This window comes from Callospermophilus lateralis, chromosome 7, assembly GCF_048772815.1.
Source record: "Callospermophilus lateralis isolate mCalLat2 chromosome 7, mCalLat2.hap1, whole genome shotgun sequence".
Classification (NCBI taxonomy): domain Eukaryota; kingdom Metazoa; phylum Chordata; class Mammalia; order Rodentia; family Sciuridae; genus Callospermophilus; species Callospermophilus lateralis.
Window position 1 is genome coordinate 2,976,422 of NC_135311.1, and position 15,767 is coordinate 2,992,188.

Below are 15,767 nucleotides of genomic sequence, written 5' to 3' on the forward strand. Positions count from 1 at the left end.
ACGACACCCGTCGGGCTCCGGGCCGAGCGCACGGCTCCGCGGGGCTGTGGGAGGGGGCTTTTGCAGCCCCGAGGGCCGCCGCTCCTGCAGGTGCACTGGGGCGTGAGGCTCCGGGGTGAAGGCCTGGCACCCAGACCGGGCCCCGGCATCTCGCGCGGCCTCCACGCGCCAGGCATTGCGGGGCAAAGTGCAGCCCAAAGCCCGGACCTGACAGGGCTCCGGGCGGGGGAGAGAGAGAAGCGCCTCAGCCCCGTGCGCCCCGTCCCGACGGGAACCGGGTGGCGCGGGGAGGGGCGGGTGACCACGGGAGTCCTTCGGCTGAGAAAGGGGCTCCTTCACGGCACCGCGGTCCCGAGTCTTTATTCAGTGAACTAGAGAACGGCAGACCGCTCCTTCTCGGCAGACAGGCGGCGGAGGGGCAGGAAAGTCCGCGAGCGGGGGTGCGAGCGCCACGGGCCGTGCGGAGGGCGGGGAGTCCTCCCGCGCTCCCTAGGGGGCGCTGCGTTGCGGGGGAAGCTGGGCGGGCGCGCTCGTCCCCGCGGCGCCAGCGGGAGCGAGCCGACCGAGCCGTGCGTACCGCCGCAGCTCCAGCGCCGTCCGCAGCAGACCCGGAGGCCCGCGGCCCTTCTCTGGAACGCGCTGGTGGTTCCCTGGTAACAGGTAAGCGCGACCGAGGGAGACGGCCTGGAAGCCCGGGCGGGAGGGCGGCTTCCTGCGGTAGAGGAGCTCGAGGTGGGGACGCTCGGAGAAGGGGCGCTGTGAACAATGGGCGTTATCCGCTGCGCGCTCTTCTCATCGATGCCCACTCCTCAGGTGCCCAGGCGAGCCTCCGAACAGTCCACGTGTGACCGTCCCTCAGCGCTTAACCGCATTTCAAATCTCCATTGCCCGTGACTTAGAGCCTGTGCACTTCATGCCTTCGGTCTGATTATTTACGTCTTCTCTTCGAGCCGATTTTCCCACCGGTTACTTGGTAGATCTTTAGTACCACCCTGTCTGCTCCCCCCCATTTCTGAATTTTCTTCTATAGTGTCCTACTTGTCTCTGCAGAAAGGGCTTTGCGGGGTGGGATTTTTTTTTTTTTTAGGGTATTCCCAACCTTTTAACAGAACTCTCCTCCCCACCTCAAATCTTTACTCCGAAGAAACAGCTTTAGGTAGGAAAGGTGGAGCTCTCTGCTGGAGAACTGCCTGATCCCATATTGAAATCCAGATCCACAGGAGCTACTGATGGAAGCAGATTTTTATTTGCAGCTGAGGAGAATAACTGGGGGCAGGTCATGGCTAATCGGAAAATCCAAGCTCAGAGTGAGGTACACAGGAGATGCCACAGATCTTCCATGCGCCTCCACCGACATCCACCCTCTCCCCAGCTTCCCATGGTGGCAGCATGACACAGCAAGGCTGGGTTGAGTAGGCCTTGGATGCCTAGAGAGGGTCTGGACAAAGGGTATTTGGGTGTGTCTGTGTGGCTAAGAAAAACTGTCTTTTTAATCTGTACATTTATTAGTCATGTTATCTCAAACTAGTGATATTTACAAAATTACCTTTGCCTTAATTATCTGCAGAATTTAAAATGAAGGATAGTGGGAAGCATTTAATGAGCATATATCATGGTACAGATAAGTGTCTAAACCTTTTGAAATAAGTAAATAATAGATATGAGATGACATGGGTGGAGAGCATTTGGGGAAGGAAAAGGGAAGCTAGCTGAAAAGGAATCCTTCACAAAATTTGGAGGACTTGGGAATTAAATCTGTACTCAATTATGTCTTTACAGGGGCTGTGGCTGTGCCTCCGCAGTAGCACACTTGCCTATCATGTGTGAGGCCCTGAGTTGATTCTCAACACCACAGACAAATAAATAAAGGTCTATCACAACTAAATATAAATATATTTTTTAAAAATATCACTACAAATGTCTTTACATTAGTAAACATTGACATTTGAGCTTCAATCTTCTGCTAATCTTCTTATGTTCTTGATTTTAATTCCACATAAATTTATGTGTGTCTTTCTGGAATGCATTTAGTATTCTCTGGACATATTTTGGTCAAAGACATAACTAAAGATTTTAGGCCTTTTGAGTTAATATTTCACAAAGTTTCCTTCAGCTTTTTAAATTGTAAAATAGCATCACCAAACACTCAGGGACTGTTAGGGCAGTTTTTACATAGTCTATACTTGTTAGAAAAGAAGTCTGTCTGTCAAAGAGCTTTTTCCCTCTTCTCAGATTCTAACTTACTCTCTACTGCCTTTTACATTTTCAGTATTCAGATTAGAATCACAGGAATAATCAGTACCTATCCCACAGAATATTTGTTCTTCAAGAACTAAATTTGTGTAAAATTTGAGAATATGAGTACAGGGTTATATAAAGCTGTAGACAACTATCTATGAATAACACAAAAGGGATCAGAGTGGTTATTATGAGATTCGAGTTCTACATAAACTGGGAGGTTTCACAAGTCACTAATTTCTAAAATGTCATTTTTAATTTTAAATTTTTATTTTTTTCCTTATGATTATTTTATTTCCTTATTTACTTTGGTATTGGGGGGGGGGTGAGACAGTCTCACTAAGTTGCTTAGGGCCTTACTGAGTTGCTGAGGCTGGCCTCAAACTTGCAGTCCTCCTACCTCAGTCTCCTGAGTTGCTGGGATTAAAGGCATGCACAACTGTGCCCTGTTGATTCTATTTTTTAAAGAACCTATTATGTGTTCATCTTTATACTAAAGATGAACTCTGCAGGAAACATAACAATGGAGGGAATATAAAAGAAACCAGCTAGATAAGGAAAAGCCTGATAGTATAGTAAATAATCCCAATAGGCAGAGTCAGTAACACTATTGACTCCTAAGATTTGCTTCTTTGGATCTTAGTTCCACATCTAAGCCAAAACTAATTAAGAGGTAGAACCATTTTTTTTTTTTTCAAGCTCTCTTTCTGCATACATGGCTCTGCAAATTACTGTGGAGATGATCAGAGCTGCATATCATAGAATGATGATCTCACCTTTCCTACACACTCCCCCGCCGTGCTACAGTCCCTGCATCACCCTCCTTATAAGCTGCTTCTCTGCTGAGTAATGTTCATGTTGCCCCACATGCTCATATCACCATGTTCTAGATTAAGGCTTTCTTTGTCCGCTTTAGTAGAGATATTTCACAATATCTGGAAACTACTTGAGGACACTAAGAGTCACAGGCCTGATGAAAACCAATGAGGTGTGCTGGAGAAAGGTCTTTTGAAACTTAGAGTTATATTTTTGAAAGCTATGGAATGTTCTTTCTGTTCCTTTGGGAACAATTCAAGTAAAGCTTCTTGCCTCTTTTCTTGGCTACTAAGTAGCAGGGTGGAGGCTCCAGGGAGCTACAATAGTCATTAACTTCAGGTGGGGCTGATGAACAGAAAAGGTGAAAGAACTTACTCATTAAAGTATGGCAAAGACCTTAGGCTTCCAATCTAAACTTTACTTCCTTACCTTGAATTGCAAACCCATTTGTTCTCATTATATTCAAGTATATTCTAGCATCTGGATGTTGTTCTAAAGAGAGGTAGGCTAGAGAGAAACAGATTAACTTATTGGTAGACTAATAGATGAGAATAGTAAAGTATTCATCATATTAAATTAATATGATAATTATATCAGCAGCCTTAAATATCTTTGTTATAAAGCCTGGCATCTGTGGTACCCAGAAAGTAGACTGGGTAGGTTCTCTTAGGGAAGCTTCCAGTCTGTTGAAGGAAATAATATATTCTTCCTATACATAAAACATAAATGATCTGTAACCCCAAAATGATGGGAGTCAGGTAAACCTCTAGAGTGTCAGGGAGTTGCTGGAGGAAACAGGGTAAGTGTAAGGAAGTCATCTTGAAAGAAATGATCTTATGGTTTAGGAGGAAAAAGAAAGCAGAATGTAATAGGCTTTTCAGAAGTAAAATGACCTTTAAATTTAAAAAGTCAGAATTTACAAAGTATTTGTAAATATATAGGAATTGGGGGAGGAGAAAGTCCTCTAGGGACTTGAATGGACTTTTTTGAGATTTACGGTTATACATAGTAGTTGAGTTCATCCTCCTGACAAACTCATATATGCATGGAGATAAATTTCAGTCAATGATTACCCCCTTGAATGGAGTCTTGAAACCTAAGAAACATTTTAGCTGGGCATGGTGGCACACATCTGTAATCCCAATAGCTCTGTAATCCCAATATCTCGGGAGGCTAAGGCAGGATGATTGTGAGCTCAAAGCCAGTCTCAGCAATTTAGCAAGACCCTAAGCAACTCAGCAAGTGCCTGTCTCCAAATAAAATATTATATATATTTTTAAGGGATGGTGATGAGGCTCAGTGGTTAGGTGCCCAGGGTTCAATCCTCAGTACCAAAAATTATCTATATCTAGATATAGACATAATAGAAAGTTGAAGGAATTAAGCAAGACAGGAATAAACAAAACTACCAGAGGCTATACTGCTAGGAAGAGTGGGGCCAAATTTTGGAAGGTCTCAAAAATCAGATCCAAGATCCACTTGATGCAGTAGGTAAACCATTTGAAGGTGAGAAGTTAGGAAATGGCAGAAAATTATAATAAAGGGATAGTTCCAGAAGCTTATCCTAGGGAAATTGGATTATTTACAGAAGCAAACAAGGATATGGAGTTTCTTTTTTGGGGAGGGGAGATTGAACTCAGGTATGCTCTGTCACTGAGCTATACCCCCTACCCCCAGTACTTTTTTTTTTAGGGGGGGTACCAGGGATTATACTTAGGGTCACTCAACCACTGGGCCACATCCCCAGCCCTTTTTTGTCCTTTACAGACAGGGTCTCACTGAGTTGTTTAGTCCCTCACCATTGCTGAGGCTGGCTTTGAACTTGCAGTCCTTCTGAGTTGCTGGAATTACAAGCATGTGCCACTGTGGCCCGCCCCCTTTTCTTTTGGGGGGGGGGGAGTAATAGAGGGTAATAGAGATTGAACCCAGAGGCACTTAACCACTGAGCCACACCCCAGCCCTTTTTATGTTTTGAAACAGTCTGTTAGGTTGCTTTGAATTCATGATTCTCCTGCCTTAGCCTTCCAAGCCTCTGGAATTACAGGTGTGGGCCACCACGCCCAGCTGAGATATGGGGTTTCTAAGCATGAGCCAGGAGCCAAAAAGAGATTGCTTTAGCATGAAGAATGACAAGTGGTTTCTTTCCAGGAAATTATGAGGGACCCTGTGAGTAGCCAGTACAGCTCCTTTCTTTTCTGGAGGATGCCCATACCAGAACTGGATCTGTCGGAGCTGGAAGGCCTGGGTCTGTCAGATACACCCACCTACAAGATCAAGGACAGCGTTGGCAAAATGATCGGGGAAGCAACAGGAGCAGAGCAAGAGAAAAATCCAGAAGGCGATACCCTCTTAGAGTATAGCACCTTCAACTTCTGGAGAGCTCCCATTGCCAGCATCCACTCCTTCGAATTGGACTTGCTTTAAGGCCAAGACTTTGGTCTCTCACCACCTTGCCCTTATTGTCTTCTCTTTCAAGCCCCTTCCTTCTCATTCCTTTCCCAAATTAATCTTGTTCTCTTCCCTTTATTGTGTTGGTGGTGCTGATGAATCTGCCAGTTGTTTTATTTATTTATTTATTTATTTATCTATCTATCTATCTATCTACTCCATTTCTCTCAAAAGCCCTCAAACCAAAGTAAAGGGTTAAAGCAATGGAGTACTGGATAACGGAAATCCCACCCCCACCCCCTGGATTATTAACCCCAGAAAACGGCTTTGTGGAGACATCAGGGAGTAGTAGAGTAGTGCAAAATGGAACATAGTTTTGATCCCATTTTTAATCGGCTTCAAAGATTGCTCAAACCATATGTAAGACCTTGGGTTTGATCCCTATCACCACAAAAAAGAAAAAGATTGCTCAAACCTTTGTAGTTACCGGTAAATTTAAGTATTTTTTCCAGGGTTAATGAAAACCTTCTAATTTTTAAGATGATTTGTCACAAGAGAATCATTTCCAAAATGTTAAGGTGGTGATCTTCTTTTTTAATCCTATTCCTTCTATATATTCTTTTCCCCAGAGAAATCAGGGGTAAAGGTATAAAATGAGGAAATAATATATTATGAAAATATGGAAAAGCACTCAATCTTTTCAGAAATAGTTGAAGCTCTTTCCTTCCAAAAAGCATTCTTTGTTTTCTGTAGTACTGAGGATCCAACCCACTGAACTACATCCTAGCCCATTTTATTTTTTTTATTTTGAGACATGCTGGCCTTGAATTTGTTATCCTTTTGTCAGCCTCCATAGTCCAAAAGGATGTTCTTCAGCTTACAACTTTGCTTCTAATTTTGGATTGATAATTCTAGCTGAAAAAAATCAGATTTCAAATCTTAAGAAGAAACCTTGCTATTAGGATAATTTGTAAGGTTCTGATTCGGTCTTCTAAAGAAAAGCATAAGGTTTGGTCCCATTCCTCATTTGCAACATATGATCTACTAATCAGTGGACCTGAGGCACAGTTTTAAAGCTACATTAAGACCCGAAATGAGCAATTACATTCTGCCCCTATACCTTGTTCCCCACTCCTTCCAAAAATAAAGACATTCAATCCCAGGTTTGTATTACAGTTCTCTCTCTTTATAAGCAAGCAGTACAGATCACAGAAGTTAGCCATGTTTTCAATTTCACATTCAGCATATATACATTTTATCACATTCAACTTTGTGCAAAAATGATTTGAATAATTAAATGGTGAACTTTAGGTAAAAAGGGTGAAATCAACTTCACCTACAACCACTCTTCTGCTTCCCCAAGGACTACTAACATATTTCAGGTAAAGAAACTGACACTCAAATATGTTATCTGCGTATTTGTAAGTCACCTCATTCTAAAAAACTATGAAACTAACAAATAGTTTTTGTGTTGAAACTACAACACTGAGCTAGACAAAAAAAAAAAAAAATCTTTATAGCATTAAAAGGCCATAAATAATTTAAAGACAACATCGATATGACTTAGACAAGTTTGAAGGAAGGGAAGATTGCCACCATCAACAACCAAGACCAAAGTCTAATTAAGAATGGGACCAGGAAGGTCAAATGACGTGTCCTTTCTATTGTAATTTATTTTTTAAGATATTTTTGGAACTAAGGATTGAACCCAGAGAGGCTTTACCTCTGAGCCACGACAACCCCCGCCCCCCCCCCTTTTTTTTTTAATTTCGAGACAGGGTCTCATGAAGTTGCAGAGGCTGGCTTTTAACTTACTGATTTCTGAAAGGCTTTCCGGGCTTCTCGCGTCCTTTAGTCATGGAAAATCAACTGCTAAATGAAAGGACCAAAAGGATCTGCAAACTCCTGCTCCATCCTCTGGCAGAAACTGCCCGACGGTAGGCTCCGACAGCGCGCCTCCCGAGACCTCCCCGGCGCGCCGCGACGGGAACGCGTCCACCAGCCAGTCCACGCAGTCAAGGGTGTCCCGCGCAGCTTTACCCGAGACAGGGACCGGGAAGCAGGCCTTTCCCGTCAACCCTAACGCTAGTCCCCCGTAGAAGCCGCCGACAAATAGAAGGCAAATTCCAGGACCAAGGAATAATCCCTCTTAATCAATTCGCCGAGTTCTTGGCGCCAAACAGCCATCACAGTCCGTCCCCTACCGGAACTATACGAACGTAATACATAATCATCCGCCTCATTAAATAGTCCTCCCAGAACACCCACGACACACACTTTACCGGACCAAGGGACCTCTAGAAGACATTCAATAATAATAATAATAATAAATAGATGAGCCTAAGAGATGCACTTCCTTCCCGCTCGAATAGAAACGTGATATTCCTAATGTTTTTCACCAGAGATTCCTCCGCCAGAAGTTATATTCCTGCGCTTTTACTTCCGGGTCCGCCATTTTGTTGCGTCCATTTCTCCACGAGGGGGGGTAAGGGCCCCCAAAATACGCATACATGAAAAGGCCAAAAAGTAACCGTCACTGACAGGGAGTCTTAGCTTCTGAAGGAAATGGGGCCAAACTGGCGGGCTCGCTGAAAGTGGAGCCGACAGCGTCCCGGACGAGGAGGTGAGGAGGCCAAGAGATGCGCGGGCTCTCGGGGGCGTAGGGCTGGAGTGGAAGGTGCCTGAGGAAGCCGCCCCGCTTCGCAGTGCAACCCCAGACCGCTGGGTGCGCTCGGAGAGGCGCCCCCGCGGCGGAGCGGGCACAGCGGGGGAGGGGGACGCAGAGGAAGGGGATGCTGGCGGGAGGAAGGGGAGGGGACTGGAGGAGGTGAGGAAGGGGGTGGGTGCGAGACCTGGGGCCGCGGAGCTGGACCACGGGAAGCCGAGGCCACAGGGGTGACCGCTAGGGGGCGCGCGGCACAGGGGCGCGGGCTGCCCCTGGGCGCCAACTTTGGCTCTCGACCTCCAACGGGCTCCGGGCTCGGAAAGCCAGAACTCGGGTGTGGGGAGCTGGAGGCCCCTGTAGAGCGGGGGTCGGCGGCCCAGCGAGGCGGGGGGCGAGCAGGAAAGCCCGGCTGCATCCCCGGACGCTCGTTTGGACGGCTGACCGCCCGGTGGGGACATGTGCGATCCCGAGGGAAGGATCTCCCGACCGCGGACTCTCGAGTTGGTGCTTTCCTGCCCCTTTTCTACCCTTCAGCCTTTCCTCCGGCCTCACGATTCCTTGAGCCGTATCCCACTCCTCTCCTAAAGGCCTCTCCTCCCCTCTGCTCCTCTTTCTATCATGGGGAAGGACGTGCTGTGGCGACCGTCGACGACGTCATGCTTCTGGCCACCCGGGACGCGTTTCGTCGTCGCGTCCGACCGCCCAGCCCTGCTCCTAAGCGTCAGTTTCCCGCCTGCCTTGCTAGCGACGAGGAGCGGACGACCGCCCAGTACTTCTGTAAACCAAAGTAATTACCTAATCCTAGGGTGCTTCTGAGAGCGCCGGCACCGCACGGGCTCCGCGAGTCTATTGAGAAGACCGAGGGGGTCCCCAGTACTGAGGAGGAAAGCTCGGGCTCCGAAGACCCCAGCTCCGTGGGAATGAAGCCAGAGCCTCTTAGCAGGGCGCCTGGCGCAGAGGCGGCCCCGAGTTCGGTGTCGGCGTCAGCAACTGAAGTCAGGCCTTAAGCAACCCGAGAGACCCTGTCTCAAAATAAATAAGCGCACTCCTGCAATCCCAGCACCGCGAGGCCGAGGTAGGGGTCGGTAGTTCAAGGCCAGCCTCAGCAACTCGGTGAGACCCTGCCTCTAAATAAAACAAAATAGGTGATGTGGCTCAGTGGTGGAGCAGTTGCCTAGCACTGGGGCCGCGGAGCTGGCCCAGTTTGAGCCTCAGCACCACATGAAAATTAATAAAGGTATTGTGTTCTACATACACACACACACACACACACCATATATTTTAAAAAACAAATGAAGTTCTTATTCTCCTGGGCATACTTATTCAGAGAACCTGGATGCAGATCTCAAGGTATATTCGTTTTGGTTTGTGTTGTTTTCTGTTGTTGTTTTCAGTACTGAGGATTGAACCCAGGGATGCTCTACCACTGAGCTACATCCCCACCTCTTTTTATTTTTATTTTGAGACAAGGTCTTGCTACATTACCCAGGCTGGCCTCGAACTTGCCATCCTCCTCCCTCAGGCTCCTGAATAGCTGGGATAGCAGGAGGCACTATGCCACCACTCCCAGCTAGGTATATTTATGTTGAACAAACAACCCTGGTAATTTGTTTGGGGTGGGGGGGTCTTTTCTTTTTCTTTCTTTTCTTTCTTTTAATTGTGGTCCTGGGGATCAAACCTAGGGCCTTGGCATGCAAAGCAACAACCTTGGTAGTTTGAATACAAAGTTCAGATTGAAAAATCACACAGCAGCTAAATTATTTGCCTAAACCAGTGATTTTTATATTTTCCTGTTTCAAGATCCATATACACTCTTAAAAATTATCATTGAGAACTTCATTATGTCATTTATTGATATTTATTATTTTAGAAGTTATTTTTTTAAATGTTCATTAATTAGGGCTAGGCTGTGGCTCAGTGGTAGAGTGCTTACCTAGCTTGTGGGAGGAACTGAGTTTGATTCTCAGTACCACATGCAAATAAAAATAAAGGTCCATCAACAACTAAAAATATATTTTTAAAAAAGGTTTATTGGGAGCTGGGGTTGTGGCTCAGTGGTAGAGTGCTAGCCTTGCATGTGTGAGGCACTGGGTTTGACCCTCAGCATCACATAATATAAAATAAAAACATTGTGTCCCCTATAACTTAAAAAAAAAAAAAAAAAGTTTATTGGGCTGAGGATATACTCAGTTGATAGAGTGCTTGCCTTGCATGCACTAGGCCCTGAATTCAATCCCTAGCACTACCAAAAAAAAAAAAAGTTTATTAATTAACTTAATTAATCCATTAAACCATTAAATGTTAACACGATTAGACTTTTTTTGTTTTTTGTTTTTGAACCCAGGACCTCACATATGCTAGGCAAGCACTCTACCACTAACATATTTTTATGAAAAATAAATTTCAGTTAAAAAAATCACATAGTGAGAAGAATGGCATTGTTTTACATTTTTTACTAATCTCTAACTTCTGACTTAGCTGTATTTTCAGAACTACTTCTGATTCAATCTATTGCAATAAATACTTGGAGAAGGAAACAGTATTTTAATAGCATTTTCAGACAACTGTCAGTATTTTTTTATCTACACAAAAACTTAGCAGTGGTAATTTTTTCTTTTTTCTTTTTTTTTCAGTGTTGAGAATGAACCTCGGGGCTTTGCATGTTCTAAACAAGCACTCTAACACTGAGCTACTTCCCCAGCTCAACAACTGCTATTTCTTAAAAAATTAATGGCAATTGGCCAGGCAAGGTGTTACCAGCCTGTAAACCCAACTACTCTGGAGGCTGAGGCAGGAGGCTCACAAATTCAAGGCCAGCCTAGGCAACTTGGACAATGTCTCAAATATAAAAAGGGCAGCTGGGCATGGTGGCACACACCTATAATCACTAGGATTGGGAGGCCGAGGCATTAGGATTGCAGGTTTAAAGCCGACCTCGGCAACTTAGAGAGTCTCTAAACAACTTGAACCAAAACCTCTGTCAAAATGAAAAATAAAAAAGGGCTGGGGATGTGGCTCAGTGGTTAAGCATCTTGGGTTCAATCCTTGGTATCAAAAAATAAAAAGAAAATAAAATGGGCTGAGGATGTAACTCAAAAGTAGAATGCTCCTGGGTTCAATCCCTAGTACTATACAAACACACAGAAAAGTCTCATGAGAATTCTGAAACCATGTCAATGAACTCTTGTGTTCTTTTACCTTAAAACCTTTTGATCTATCTTTCACTTTGAATGTTTTTACTTGTGCAGGATTTTATAACTTCAGGCAATGGTCATTGGAAAGTATTGGTTCACCAAATTATGCATATCATCCAAATGTTGGTCCATTTTATTTTACAATATCAAAAAGCACATTCATTAATATTACCACTGATTTCATCAGAAAAGTCATTAAGAAGTAGTAAGCTGTCGAGTTCACCTTGGTGGATTTAGGCTTTCCTTTTTTCTTTTTTCTTTTTTTTTTTTTTAGTGCTGGCGATTGAACCCAGGCTTTCCAAATTCTAATTTTTGCCTGAAAGCTCAAATTAATGATATTTACTAATAATTATTGTCAGTTGTTTTCCTTGTGTGTCAAACTCACTTGGCTCACTCATTTTTAAAATTTTTTTGTAGTTGTAGATGAACAGCATGCTTTATTTTATTTGTTTATTTTTATGGGGTGCTAAGCATCAAACCCTGTGCCTCACATGTGCTAGCAAGCACTCTGCCACTGAGGTATAGCCCAGCCCACTTGGTTCATTTTTCCTTTTTTTTTTTTTTTTTTTGGTACCAGGGATTGAACCCAGGGGCACTTAATTACTAAGGCACATCCCCAGCCCTTTTTCATATTTCTTTTTTAAATATTTTTTGATAGTCATAGATGGACAGAATGCCTTTTTTTATTTATTTTTATGCAGTGCCAAGGATCGAACTCAGGGCCTCACACGTGCTAGGCAAGTGCACTGCCACTGAGCTACAGCCTCAGCCCCCACTTGGTTCATTTTTAAATAAACGTCTGTCATATACCTGAGTCTTTGATTTGTCTGTTCATCATTCTTTCATACAAAGAGTGTTCCATGAGTCGGGTGCTGTAATGCATGCCTATAAGCCCAGCTACTTGGGAGATTGAGGCAGGAAGTTTGCAAATTTTTTTTTTTTTTTTTAAGAGAGAGAGAGAGAGAGAATTTTAATATTTATAGGCCGGCACAACATCTTTGTTTGTATGTGGTGCTGAGGATCGAACCCGGGCTGCACGCATGCCAGGCGAGCGCGCTACCGCTTGAGCCACATCCCCAGCCCAGGAAGTTTGCAAATTTGAGGCTAGCCTAGGCAACTTAACAAGACTCTGTCTTAAAAATAAAATAAAAAGGGCTTGGGATATAGCTCAGTGGTAGAGCATCTAGGTTCAATCCTTAGTACCACTAAATAAATAAAACAAGATGTTCTATGATAAAAGCTGTTATTTCAGTTTGCAACTTAATTGTACATTTTTTTCCTCAAGAAATCCACCATACTGAAGTATGCAGCAGAAGTGCTTAATATATATGTCCCATTTCATCACACACAAATTATAAACACATGTATTTAGGTGTTAAGATTTAATAAAATTAGTAATACTATTTACTGCTTCATCAGGGACATTTTTAAATAGAACTGGCTTTTTTCCCTTGAAAGTACATTGCAATGAAGAATAGAATAATTAGCATACTCAAGGCCCTGGGTTCAGTCCCTAGTATAGCAAATAATAGTAATAACACGAAAATTAGTTTCACAATTTGATCTGAGCTATATCTAGCATTGTATTTGTACTACCAGAACAAAGTTAACATGGTGAAAGAGGCAAATAATATCTTAGTATTCTAATAAAGATAGTTTTGACCCTGAAAAGATTGTTAGTGACCACCAGGGGTCCATGTACCCTTTTTTTTTTTTTTTTTTTTTTTGGTGTGTGGGGACAGTATTGGAAATTTAACCCAGGGGCACTTTAACACTGAGCTACATCCCCAGCTGTTCTTTGTTTTTTATTTTGAGACAGGACCTCCCTAAATTGCTTAGGGTCTCTTTAAGTTGCTTAGGCTGGTCTTGAACTTTCCATCCTCCTCTCTTAGTCTCTTGAGCTTCTGGGATTACAGGTGTGTAGCACCGAATTTGGCCATGTACCACAGTTTAACAACTCGCCTTGTTTGTTGCTGTATGGGGAATTAAATCCAGAGGTGCTTTACTAAACCCTGAGCTGTATTCCCAGCCTTTTTTTTTTTTTCTTTCTTTCTTTTTTTTTTTTTTTTTAAATAATGCTGGGGATCAAACCTAGGGCCTTGGACATGCTGGATAAACACCCTACCACTGAGCTACACCCCTCCCCCCACAGTCCTTTTAATATATATTTTTTGAGACAGGGTCTCACCAAATTGCTGAGGCTGGCTTCAAATTTGCTATCCTCCTACCTCAGCCTCCCAAGTCCTTGGGATTACAGGCATGCCATCAGGCCCAGAAGCAGATCAGTGTTTGACCAGAAAGTTTGCTTTTTGTAAACTTCCATCATTATATCTTTATACCACAGATGAGAAAAATTAACAATGCAATTTATTTTAGAAATCTTGATGTGTCCTATTTCATTATGGCATCCAAAGATCTATAAACCTTTAGAAAGAGTTGTTAGTTGCTAATAAGGAATCCCATAATTTCCATCAAGCAGCAGTTTTCACATATAGGCACACTTCTTTGTCCCTGCCTGGAAATCAGTTCATGTTTTATTACTTTATATTGTAGTCCTTAAAATAATATTCTACTGGGGCTAGGGTTGTGGCTCAGTGGTAGAGTGCTTGCCTGGCATGTGTGAAGCCTTGAGTTCGAATCTCAGCACTACATATAAAGTTCCACTGACAACTAAAAATTTTTTTAAAAATAATAATATTCTTCATTGGTCATTTCAAGAGTATGAAATGTTATTTTTTGATTCCCTATATTAGAAAGTATGTGTAGAGTATATTGCTTATATTTCCAAAGTTTTTCTGGAGATTAAAAGGGAACTATCATTCAGTGCCTAAAACTTTCCCAAATATCTAATTGTTTAAGATGATAGAAGAGTCCTACCAGTTAATGAGATGTATCATATGTATATTCAAGTATAAAAAGTCTTCTAAAAACATTTTACAGGCAGCTTTCCTTGTGTTTGAATTATAGCTACCTGAAAAGTTTTGCTCTTATGCATAAAGATGTCTTTGGTGGACTTGGGGAAGAGGTTGCTAGAAGCAGCAAGAAAAGGCCAAGATGATGAAGTGAGAACATTAATGGCAAACGGTGCCCCATTTACCACAGACTGGGTAAGCTTAGCAGAAAGGTCTCTTATATTCAAAGTATGCCTTTACCAATATTTTTTGTTAAAGGCCAAACAGACATTATTTATTTTTCTTCATTCTCTTTCTTCCTCATTCCCCTTATAAGAGTTTTATTTTCTTTATCTTACCTGAATATGTGGCTTTCTTTTTTAGTTTTCCAGTTTGAAAGTGTCTCCTCTGGGATACATAGATGGTAATTATAAGGTATTATATGTTTGTGATTTTCTGTAATGTATTTTAAAGTTTTTCCTAAACATTTATTTCTCTCTGGAGTATTCTTGGGTTGTAGGCTTCATAATTACCTAGAAGTTAAAATGAGTATATGAGTACATTTTATTTCAGTTGTTAATAGCCTTTTTTTTTTTTAATTTTATATGTGGTACTGATAATCGAACCCAGTGCCTCACACATGCTAAGCAAGTGCGTTACCACTGAGCCCCAGCCTCAGCCCCTAATAAGAGTACATTTCTATTTATTTATTTGTTTGTTTGTTTGTTTGTTTATTTTTTGGTGCAACCAGGGCCTTATGAATGCTTGGCAAGTGCTCTAACACTAAACTACACAGCCAATCCCCAAGAGTGTATTTCTTTTCCTTTCACATGTCCTGGTTCATGAGGAAGAGTCTTTACATTTTGTTGGCCACTTTTGGAAAACATTAAAGAGGAAGATGTAATTTTTTTCAATATGGAGAATGAACCCAGGGGCACTCTACCACTGAGCTATATCCCCAGCCTTTTTTATTTTTTATTTTTTATTTTTGAGACAGGGTCTCACTAAGTTGTGGAGGCCTCCTGCCTCAGCCTCCTGAGTCACTGGGATTACAGGAGTTCACTGCTGCACCTGGCTAGGAATGTATAATTTAATGAGCCTAGACAACCAGCCTGGAGATCAGCATGTTTTGGAAGTTGTAATGTGGGCCTTCTTTTTTTTTTTGGTGCTGGGGATTGAACCCAGGACCTGTGGGCCTTCTTACCATTCACGTATTTGTAAGCACTGAATAATTTTAACAATTTTGATGAGCAAGTGACCTCTTGTAGGGTTATTAATTCATAACTTCAGAGGCCAACAGGTTCTTAGCACTTTATAAAAAGGCAGAAAAGGAAACCCTTGAGATTAGCATTTCTATAAACATATGTGAAAAGAGCAATATGAATTAAATCCAGTCAGGCACAGAAGTGGAATATATGGGAAACACAGAATAAACTGAACAGGCTTAAAATAAAGGGTGTAACACACACACACACACACACACACACACAAAGGAATAAATCTCAGTTCCAAAATGGATGCTGATATAAGATTTATTTTGAGATGACACAGTCTTGCTTATTGCTGTTGGAATGG

The 15,767-nt window shown here is 42.7% G+C and overlaps 2 protein-coding genes across 16 annotated transcripts in view; both read left to right on the forward strand.

Moving 5' to 3' along the window:
• Positions 1–19: 19 nt before the first annotated feature.
• Mllt11 (MLLT11 transcription factor 7 cofactor) lies at positions 20–6,604 on the forward strand. 5 transcript variants are annotated; one of them, XM_076861812.1, is made up of 3 exons: positions 20–660; positions 814–973; positions 5,203–6,604. In XM_076861812.1, the coding sequence occupies exon 3, from the start codon at positions 5,209–5,211 to the stop codon at positions 5,476–5,478; it is 270 nt and encodes an 89-aa protein (XP_076717927.1). In that variant the 5' UTR covers positions 20–660; positions 814–973; positions 5,203–5,208; the 3' UTR covers positions 5,479–6,604. The 5 variants fall into 5 exon arrangements, with proteins under 5 accessions (XP_076717927.1, XP_076717925.1, XP_076717926.1 ...); XM_076861810.1 differs by having other exon boundaries at positions 814–922; XM_076861814.1 differs by lacking the exon at positions 20–660 and adding an exon at positions 1,780–1,869 and having other exon boundaries at positions 921–973.
• A 1,288-nt stretch (positions 6,605–7,892) lies between these two features.
• Gabpb2 (GA binding protein transcription factor subunit beta 2) overlaps positions 7,893–15,767 on the forward strand; it is a 39,265-nt gene continuing 31,390 nt past the window's right edge. For 4 of the 11 annotated variants that reach the window (XM_076861818.1, XM_076861823.1, XM_076861824.1 and 1 more), the window contains exons 1-3: positions 7,899–8,065; positions 8,913–9,182; positions 14,269–14,408. In XM_076861818.1, the coding sequence (XP_076717933.1) occupies positions 14,301–14,408 (108 nt within the window). In that variant the 5' untranslated portion in view covers positions 7,899–8,065; positions 8,913–9,182; positions 14,269–14,300. The other 7 variants (XM_076861829.1, XM_076861819.1, XM_076861820.1 and 4 more) reach the window with 7 other exon arrangements.